Source organism: Cervus canadensis, chromosome 21 (genome assembly GCF_019320065.1).
Source record: "Cervus canadensis isolate Bull #8, Minnesota chromosome 21, ASM1932006v1, whole genome shotgun sequence".
In the NCBI taxonomy this organism is placed as follows: Eukaryota; Metazoa; Chordata; class Mammalia; order Artiodactyla; family Cervidae; genus Cervus; species Cervus canadensis.
Window position 1 is genome coordinate 11,549,500 of NC_057406.1, and position 10,921 is coordinate 11,560,420.

At 44.4% G+C, this 10,921-nt stretch overlaps 1 protein-coding gene across 16 annotated transcripts in view; it reads right to left on the bottom strand.

Annotated features, from left to right (window-relative positions):
• Positions 1-10,921, bottom strand: part of ERC1 (ELKS/RAB6-interacting/CAST family member 1) — a 274,696-nt gene that overhangs the window by 36,242 nt on the left and 227,533 nt on the right. For 11 of the 16 annotated variants that reach the window (XM_043441413.1, XM_043441404.1, XM_043441412.1 and 8 more), the window contains one exon: positions 8,668-8,766. In XM_043441413.1, the coding sequence (XP_043297348.1) occupies positions 8,668-8,766 (99 nt within the window). Of the gene's footprint in view, positions 1-2,190; positions 2,976-6,963; positions 7,030-8,667; positions 8,767-10,921 lie in introns of those variants that run through there. The other 5 variants (XM_043441418.1, XM_043441416.1, XM_043441420.1 and 2 more) reach the window with 2 other exon arrangements.

Sequence of the window (10,921 nt, forward strand, 5' to 3'; positions counted from 1 at the left end):
CATTCCTGCCCTCAGAAAGTGAAGCCTGAGATGCTCTGCCCTACTCCGCGACAGAAGGTCTCGGTGACTCGCCCTGAAGGAACAGGATGCAGTAGAGGTGGGCGTGTGTGACTTCCGACTGCAGGTCCTAAGAGTCACGGTGGCTCCTTGCCGCCTTCTCTTCATTGCTCACTTTGGGTCCACATGGAGGGGAACTGAAGGTACCCGCCAGCGGCTGGCATGGACCGTGAGTGAATGTGTACCCACGTGGGCTCTGGCTCCGTCGAGCTTTAAACCACAGGCCCAGCTGACATCCTGCCTGCAGACCCAGAGACGCTCGGGCAAGAGCTACCAAGCCAAGCTGCTCCCAAATTCATGACCCGAAGAAAACACCGAGATAACAGAGGTGTACTGTTTTTTAATGCTGCCAGGTTCTGGGGCAATGCATTATGCAGAAATAGAGAATTAATCCAGTAAGATGGATGAACCTAGAGCCTATTATACAGAGTGAAGTGAACTAATTCATTAATAGAGAAATAGAGACACCCCCTCCGCAGCACCCACAGGGAACCACCGAGAGGTCCCCAGATTCACATGACGACTGCTTGGCGCACGCCTGCCGTGCTTAGCCGCTCAGTCATGTCCGACTCTCTGCGACCCCATGGCCTGTAGCCCGCCACTACCCGCCCCTTCCTCTGTGACCCTCGAGTCTCTGGTGCAGACCTGGGTTTTTCTACTGCACCTCGGATAATCATTTTTTCTGTTGGAGAAAATCTGTTGTTCAGTATTTGTTTCATAGTCCTGAGACGTGTATTTCAACCCACCTACCTAGTGCAGTGTAGGTACACGGGAAGACTCCCAGTAAAGAGTTCTGAGCTAATTTTCTCATTTCAGTCCATTTTAAACCAAACGATAAGAACCTCAGACCACACTTATGGACTTGTTCTGTGTACCTTTGGACCCAGGAGTCAGTTGCAGGAGAGTGGATGGAGAATGTGTATTTTAATTTGTAAAAACGTGACGTCAAGGATAAACAGCCTGGTTCAATTCTGGAGGATGTCACAGTGTGAACACTGGATTTTAAATAGTGACCCACCAACAAATGACTATGAGATATAAACATTTAAGAGGCTTTCGTTTAATACCCAAGATGCCTTAAGAAAAAGCTGAGTAACTTACAGTCACATGAAAAGGAACCCAGACAGTGTCAGAGTTTTCTGGGCTTGCCAAATCCCTCCTCAGGCAGAAAGTCTGTGATTCTAGTCTTGAAACTGAGGAACAGAGGGAGGTACATGGTCCGTGCTATCTTTCAATGAGAAGACATGAAGTCTCACTAACAAGTGGTTTGCCTTAAAACCTGAATTTTCACCAAAAAGAACCAGCCATCTGTTTTGAATATTTTAAAGACTAAGCCTCTATTTGAGCTGTGCTTTGATCTCCTAGGATAATAGGAAGACAGTGATACAGTCCAGCTACACCTCAATCAAGTGTGTGCATTTAATTCATCCCAGAAACGCCGACCGCCAGGTCCAGCTGCAAGCTTCAACCTCGTCATCACAGGACCAGGAGGAAGGACAGAGACATCAAGAGGGAATGGCTTTTTTGTTTTGGTTGATGATGCATTTTTGGGTTCAAGAAAATAGTCCTTTAACCCAAAACAGACAGTAATCCTAAAGACAGAGAGAAATGTACAGAAAATAACAAATTAGGGAGAAGTTGAGGACAAGTTAATGAAAGAAATACTGCAGAACCCTATTGTAACACGACTGTTGTTTAATAGCTCAGATAAGATGCGAGTCAGATCACATCCTCCAAAACATAACTCTATAAAATAAAAACATGATGTAATAGGCAAGCATGAGGGCTGTCTCCTGGAACTGGTATTAAAAGGGGTCTTATCACATGTTAGATGAGGAGTAGGTGATAAATTTGACAGTGTATCCTAGAAGGTGGGCTAGGAACTGACTGGGACCCCCACACATGAACTGTGTCAGATCACAGGATGACCTGTCAGGGTACAGAACTGTTGTTCAGTCGTTAAGTCATGTCCGCCTCTGTGACCCTGTGGACTGCAGGTTTCCCTGTCCATCACCATCTCCCACAGTTTACTCAAACTCATGTCCACTGAGTCAGTGATACCATCCACCTCATCCTCTGTTGCCCCCTTCTCCTCCAGCCCTCAATCTTTCCCAGCATCAGCATCTTTCCAGGGTACAGAATAAATTAAAAGATTAAAAATACCTATTACACATGCATGAAACTTCCAATACATGCAACTTTTCTTTAGGGCAAAAGCTCCCCTGTTTTTTCTTTCAAAAACTATTTATTGAGCTCCGCAGGGTCTACCCAGAGGACTGTGAAAAACAATTAGGATGTGAAGGATTTTATTTTGCATGAAGTACAAGAATATTTTTATTATCCAGGGAGAATGTCTGAGTTACAAATAAGGCCACAAACAGGAAGAAGAGGGCATGTTCTCATTAGTCAAATGCTCCTAATTGTTAAGGAACCATGTTCCAGAGATGTTTAAAACACTGCAATTTTCAGTTTAAGAAATAAATCAAGTAAGTCTCAGGACAATGTCACCTTAAATCATTCAGCAGAAACTATAAAAATGTAGGGGGGATCCTGTGGAACACTGTATAATATGTCTTAAAACTACACTGAAAGGTCTCTCCCCAGAGTAGTTACAACTTGATCACGTGGCCCGAGAGGCCCCTGCCTCACTGAGCTCACGTGATCACCAAGTCTCTCAAGAATTACTCAGAGCCTCTGTGTCGGGGCAGCCTGTAAACCATCCTCAGGTGAGAAAACTTTAGCAGGAAAAGGCGCCTGCCACCGTGGTTGCTTCTTAGAAGGCGATGGGGTCTGACTTAAAGTCTGCGGCTGACCTCCTGCAGGGACACCTGGTGGAGGAAGGGTCTGCGCTGCTGCTCAGGCAAGACGGGTGACGTCATCAGCAATTCAGAGATTCCGAAAAGAAGACGTTTCTCTTGCTGCAGGAAAAATGAATTACTAGGACTGTGCGTGACTTGTGCAATGAGAGGAATGCTACTGTATTAGGAGAAATCTATGAAGGAAACAGTAGCATCAGAGGATCCTGTGAATCCTAGAGGGTTTTAAGCACTATCACTACCAACATCACACAGCCCTTGACTGAGGACTTCCCGGGTGCCGGGCCAAGGGCTAAGTGCACTGAGCACGTTTGTACTTGTAACCCCACCAGGACCTTCGCTGTAGGTTTCATCGCTGCCACTTAGCAGATGGGAACCTGACGTTTGGAGGAGAGGTGAAGTGACTTGAGGGAAATTCCACAGCTACTCAGCTCAAATTAGTTTGAGAGGCAAAGCATGTTATTTAACACCAAACTAAACAGCCATAAAATAATATACCTGCCATACAAGGGACACAAAAGAAAACATGTTTTGTCAGTTTCACAGGTGGGATATAACAGAGAAACTACAAAAGGCAGGATAAATAAAATCAGAAATGAAAAAAGAGGGACTTCCCCGTTGGTCCAGTGGTTCAGACTCTGCGCTCCCAAAGGCCTGGGTTGGATCCCTGGGTCAGGGAACTAGATCCTAAATGCTGCAAAGACGAGGTCACATGCTGCTACTAAAGATCCTGCGTGCCACAATGAAGATGGAGGAGCTTGAATGCTGCACTTAAGACCTGGCTAAGCTAAATACATAAATAAATATTAAAAAAAAAAAAGAAATGAGAAAAGTGACGTTGTAACTGATACTAAATACAAAGAATTATGAGGCTACTATGAACAATTATATTTCAACAAACTGGACAACCTAGAAACAAATTAATTCCTAGAAACATACAACCTACCACATCTGTATCACAAAGAAATAGAAAATGTGAACAGACCAATGACAAGTAAGGGAAATGAATCAGTAATTAAAAACCTCTCAAGAAATAAAAGCTGAGAACTAGCTTGTTTCACTAGTGAACTCTATGAAACATTTAAAGAAAAATACACACCAATCCTTTGAAAACTTTTCCCAAAAAATACAAGACCAGAGAACTGTTAAACATTCATTTTATAATCCGGCATCACCTGATACCTAAACCAGAAAAAGATGTTGTAAGAAAAGAAAATGACATGCCAATATCTCTGCTGAACACAGATGGAAAAGTTCTCAACAAAATGTTAGCAAACTAAATTCAACAACACATTAAAAGGACCATTTGCCACGATCAAGTGGGGTTTATTCTAGGGATGCAAGGATGGTTTAACACCTGCATTGATGGTTGAAATCAGTCTGTGTGAAACACCACGTGAACAAAATGAAGGAAAAAAGCTATATAATCATCTCAATAGTGCAGAAGAAACATTTGACAGAATAACATCCCCTTACTAAAAAGCAAAACAAAACAAAACAAACTCTCAATAAAGCAGAGAGGGAAATGGAAAGATAGTCTGCTCTCATAGATTTAATGAACTAATATTGTTAAAATGTTCCTACTACCCAAAGCAATTTGCAGATTCAATGCAGTCCCTACCAAAATTCCAGTGGTATCTTTCACAGAAACAGAGCAGAGAATTCTAAAATTCGTATGAAACTGCACTGGGGCCTTTTAAGACCCCAAATGTGGTGGGGTCTGTAAATGTGTGAAAATGTGGTATACATGCAGCTGACCCTTTGACAATGCAGGGGTTAGGGGCACTGACCTTCTGCATGGTCAAAAATCCATGTTTAACCCAAGAGTTGGCCTTTTGTACCTGCGGAGCCTGTGTGTCCCTCATTCCGTACCTGTAGATTCAGCCAATGGTGACGATGCAGTACTGTAGTACTTACGATTGTAAAAATTCCATGCATAGGTGGACCTGTGCAGCTCAAACCTGTGCTATTCAAGGGCCAACTGTACACACACACACATACACACACACACTAATACACTCAGCCATAAAAAAGAAGAAAATCCTGCCATTTGTGACCACACGAATGGACCTTGAGGCCATTATGCTTAGTGAAATGACTCAGAGAAAGACAAGCACTGCACAATCGCACTTACATATGGAATCTAAAAAAAAAAAAGGCCAAACTCATAGATATAGGGAACAGATTTGGTGGTTGACTGTGGTAGGGTTCGGGAGTGGGCGAAACAGTCAACAGCGGGTCAAAAAGTGTAAACTTCCAGTTTAAGATGATAAACATGTCCTGGGGATATAAAGCATGGTGTGTACGGTTAGTAATACTCCACTGTATATTTACATGCATGCTCAGTTGTGTCTGACTCTTTGCAAGCCCATGGACTGTAGCCCACCAAGCTCCTTTGTCCATGGGGATTCTCCAGGTAAGAATATTGGAGTGGATTCCTCCTCTAGGAGATGCCTTCCTCCAGGGGATCTTCCTGACCTAGGGATCAAACCCGCGCCTCTTATGTCTCCTGCACTGGCAGGCAGGTTCTTTACCACTAGTGCCACCTGGGAAGCCCCACTTGCTAGGAGTTAGATTCTCCCGTGGGAGGAGACAGGGAGGATGGAGGCTCAGGACCTATGGGCCCTATTTCCTCTGACACCATCAGGTCTTCTTCTATGGCTGGATAAAGGGTCAGCAATCCAAACCCAGCCTCCTTCCCGCATGTGGGGAGTGGTGCCCTGCTCGGGTGGCACGGAAGCCCGTGTTCTCCCAGCCCGTGTTCTCCCAGAGCAAAGCAAAGGCGGCTTTGCTCTAGGTGAGGGGCCTGGTGATCTCCGCCCTACTCCGGCAAGGTCCCCAAGGCGCCACGGTGACAATCCCGCCCCTCGCGGGGCGCAGTGTAGACTAAGAGAACTAGCGCGCTGACTCGCTCAGCCTCAGCTCTGGTTGGCATGCAGCATTCCAGCCCCAAGAGCTTCCTGACTGGCAGCGTGTGTTTCAGCTTCTTCCATAGCCTCAGGGTGAAGCCACGTGGAAGGTTTCCCATCTTCACAATGCACGCTCCTTGCCATGACTTACCTCATCGTTCTCCTCGGCTGTGTCTGCCACGAGAGCTCTACACCACCCGTGTGATTTTAAGGGGGGCGGGTAACATCGAGACACAGACTTCTCAGGGAGAACTGACCTCAGCAGAGCGAGATGGCCAATAAGCATGGGCAGTGAATCCAAGGGGTGCGAGGCCATCAGGATGTGTGAACTTATTCATCATCATTATTATTTTTTCTAAGCAAAGGATTTCCTCAGTCAAACCTCCAGGGCATCAGATCAAAGAGAGAGGCTGACACAGCTGGACCGCATTTTCTAGCCAATTGGCCGGTATAGCAGAATCTAGACAGTGTCCTGGCAACTGTTTGACACGGCAGCAATCCACAGAGAAGGGGAGAGGAACTCTGGAGACTGACTCTTTATTCAAAAAGTCTTGTATCGCTTCTTCACTTCTCTTTCTGCTTAAGACAGTTTGGGAGCAATGTCCAAGCCCCAGGGGACTGTCCCGGGTGGGCACTGTGGAAGAAGCACTGACCCTGAGAATCCAGAGCATTCTTCTACACACAGAAACTACAGCTTTTAGTCCATAGTGCAGGTTCGTTTTTTTTTTTTAAGACTATATAGTATTAATTATCATAAAAAGTACATCCCAAACCTACTGGCAGAGTATCTGATTGATTTCTTCTATTTGATGTGAGTCACTATAAACCTTACCAGGACACTGTAAAATCATGCCAGAGTGGGTAGTTTATAAACAAAATAACAACGGGGGAAATTTAGCTACATGCCCTGGAAGTTCTTCCAAAATGTACAAAAAGAAACGACAAAAGTGACTATTAACATACAACGAGGAAAAAGAAAAAAAGCCACAGAACCCAAACCCCGCTATGTCACAAGCGAGCGATACACACGGGAACCAGGTGAGCTGAGAAAGCAGAGAGCAATCCAAGGATTCAGTGAATTACAGAGAAACAGGACGTGAAATGATTGTGTGGAAGGAAGAAAAAAAAAAAAGTGAAGGCAAACAGAACACATTTCTGTAGTTCAGGAAAGCTGTTCTCACCGTTCTGAACAAAATGGCTGCACTAAGAGCACGTGGGGTCTACGCCCAGATGCCCTCCTCCTCATCCTACGGGGAGGACGCAGGGCCCAGAGCAGCGTGGGGACGAAAAAGAGCTGGTTAGTACTCAAGACAGAGACACAGGCACGATGCAGCCGCAGAGAATGGTCTCTCGGCTCCCGACCCCCCACACCAAGCGCTGACTTGCCCTCACTTTGTCCCCGCACTTCCAACCTCCCCACTTCCTTGACACGCTCTTGTCTATTGGGCAAAACGACCAAGCTGGAGCCTTTTCTTTATTCTTCCTCAACCCTTCCCCATTCCTGTTTGCCTCCCGCTCCTCCCAGGCATCCAATCCTGGTATTTATTAGCAAAACCTGTTTCAAGGGACGGCTGTGATCCTCACCCTACGTGTGTGCTCAGTTGCTCAGTCGTGTCTGACTCTGTGTGACCCCATGGACTCTAGCCCGCCAGGCTCCTCTATCCATGGGGTTTCCCAGGCAAGAATACTGGAGTGGGTTGCCATGCCCTCCTCCAGGGGATCTTCCTAACCCAGGGATCAAACCCAAATCTCCTGCATTGCAGGCGGGTTCTTTACCACTGAGCCACCAGGGAAGCCCCCTAAAATCCTCATCCTACATAAATTGGCATAAACTTAGTTCCAGGTATCAAGAAACAGTCAGAGAAAAGCAAATGGCTTCTTGGCAAGGACAGATTGCTGCCATTGGGCAGACAGTTCTCTGCTTTGCCTACATTAAAGACTGCACTTTTTCCCTCTAAAGTCTAAGCCGCCTCTACGGGCTTAGTGAATGTCATCATACAATGTTTATAACCTTCTAAACCTTAGGAAAAAAACCGCATTTTCGATATTATTGTGCTTTCATGCGCAATGTTTCTTCTTTGTCTCCTAAGTCGGAGCTATGCTATCATCTAGAGGAGGGGCTTAGTGGGGGAGTTCCTCTGGACTCTTCGATCATATGGATGTAATTACTTAACTATTATTTTTCTCCCTCAGCTGTATATGTTAAGATTGAGTGTGATGGAGATGTTGAAATCTGATTTTTGGCAATGGGATATGAGGTAATCTGTTCACTACTCTCTCCCATCCATCATACTCAAGATCTTGGGAGAGTTCCCTTCTTCCAGAAGAACTGACGCTGGATATGGCTCCCTTCAGGCTGACTCAGTGCCTCCTTTGCAGTCATGAGGAGCTGAAGGCAACAGTTTGAGAAGGACATAGATGGAGAGGTCCACCAAGGAGCCAGGAATGAAGAAACTAAGTTTCAACCTTCCTGTTTAACAGGTGATGAGCAGAGATTTTCAAATCTGCAGTTAAATATTGATTACTGCTACACTGAGCTGTCTGTGCCTCACTGAGCTTACATGGAAAGTTTTCTTTTTCTACGGAAGCAGGACACATACAAATTAGTGAGTTTCTCTGAGAAGATTAATTTTTTTTCTCATCTCAATTTAAGGATTCTTTATAGTGTTCCTTTCAAACCTGTTGGGTAACTCCTCTGAAAATACTCAGCATCAGGCACCACCTACCTATACAGAAATGGACTCCGTATTTAGAAAAAAAAGTTTTCAGAAACTGACTCTTTTTATTTTTCTAACTTGTACCCCAGAGTCTGTAACACGCTACTACAAAATACATCAAAACAAAAGCACGCTGGTTTTTTAGAAGACAACTGAAAGCAGCCTTACCTGGTCTGGGGAGGGTTTGTGATTGGTTTGACCGGAATGGGAGGATCTGAAGTGGTCGTCCTCGTAATTGTCGGCCATTAACTTCATTCGATTTTGTGTCTAGGAGGAAAACGATCCACAAGGTCAAGCTCAGGCAAAATCTCTAGGACACACTATACAGTAACAAGCACTTTAAAAATGTACCGAGAAAGCGTCTAACGAATCCTGTCTGAAATGAGTTAAACATGGGATTTCTGAGGATACCGGGTGGTGGTGGGGGGGAAGCTCAGGCACTGCCACGCACTGAACTGTGCCCCCTCAAAACCCATGCTGAGGTCGTAAGCCTCACCCGCCTCCACGCGTATGGAGGTAGTCTTCGGGAGGTGATTAGGGTGAAGTGAGGTCATCAGGGTGGGGCCCTGATGTGATGGGACTGTGGCCTTCTATGAAGGGGGAAGGACACAGTGGGGAGGGGGCTTCCGAGAGCCAGGAGGAGGGCTCTCATGGGAACTGGGTCAGCTGGCACCTTGACCTTGGATTTCCCAGCCTCCAGATGGGTAAGAAAACAAATTTCTGCTGTTGAAGTGACTCAGTCTGTGGTATTCTGTTACAGCAGCCCAAGCAGGCTACGACAGGTGCCTGAACTGGCACGGGAATTCTGGACGGAAGAGTAATTTCCTTAAATTAAGCACTTTATGCAGTGCCTGTTTTTACTTTTTAAAATAAAGAGTGGATGACACCACACTTGGGAGAGAATGCTGTGACCCTATTTTTCCACCTCGTGCTGGGCAGGACCCATCTTGCCAGGTTACTGTGAGAGTTACTCATCCTTTTTAACAACTATTCCATTTCGGGGAGATGTTATTTAACACACAGACCATAAATACCAGAGGAAAAGTTATCCTTATCTGTAAATGAAACGATTATATACCAAGAAAAATCCAGAGAATCATCTGAAAAATGATTACAACTTACGATAGAGTTCAGTAAGGTGATCGGACAGAAGTGACATATTAAAACTCAATGACATCACCACTTTCTTTATACCATCAATAAACAATTCAGACTTCGGAAATGAGTTGAAGATTCTGAAATCCTTTGCTTCAGTCCTAAGACTGGAAGAGGATTATTCTCTCATGGCCTCTCCTCCAAGTTCACCAGAATGGAGGAGCAGATTGGATTCTGTGTGGTTGGTTAACTTAAGCCCTAAGTGAATGTATGTATGTGTACACACACACACACACATCTATAAAACATTTTAGAGAATTTACTTTGCAGAGCAAGCAATTTAGAAAATCTACAGAACCCTGTGCATATGATCAAACAGCAATATTGTTAAAAATCTGAGGTTCTGAAAGCATTAAAAATACATTTGCTAATGTTATATGATTCAAAAATGTTCATTGTAGATAATTTAAAACATACAGAGAAAAAAAAATTACTCCTAAGTCCCTCTAACCAGTGATAATCATTGTTAATATCTACATGAATCTGTTCAGTCTCTTTCCTATTAACAAAAATAGTAGTATGTTCTGATTTATTCTTTGCTTTTGCTATAATGCAGTATTTTAAAATTGTGATTATCATGTAGTATATTTTGACATCTGATAGGACATGGCCTTCTTCACCAATTCTGCTTTGTCAAAATCTGATTGGGTATCTTTAAAACATTTTACTTTCTTGGTAAATGTAAGACATTTTGTCTAGTTCCATAAAAAAGCTTGCAGAGATTTTTCTTTGGTGTTTTTTTCACATAATGATGCCTAAGCAGGAGCTTTAGAGCCAAACTGCCCAGGCCTGGATTATAGTTTTGCCTTTAACCAGCCAACTCAGCTGGGGCAAGCTGCTCATGTTCTCTGAGCCTCAGTTTCCTCTCCTTTAAAATGTGCATAGCAATACCTTCTCCCCATAAGACTGTTGTGAGGCTTAACCAACTGAGTTACTAACATCAGCTCTTACAAAGGCACCTGGCACAAAATCAATACCCAACTAATTTTAGCTATCCCCATTATTATGAAAATTCCATGTCATTAAATATTATTCTAAAAATCTACTCTTGAGAGTCCCTTGGACTGTAAGGAGATCAAACCAGTCAATCCTAAAGGAAATCAACACTGAATATTCTCCGGAAGGACTGTGAATTCACTGGAAGGATGCTGAAGCTCCAATACTTTGCCCATCTGATGTGAAGAGCCAGCACACCGGAAAAGACGCTGACGCACCCTGACGCTGGGAAAGATTGAGGGCAGGAGGAGAAGGGGACAGCAGAGAATGA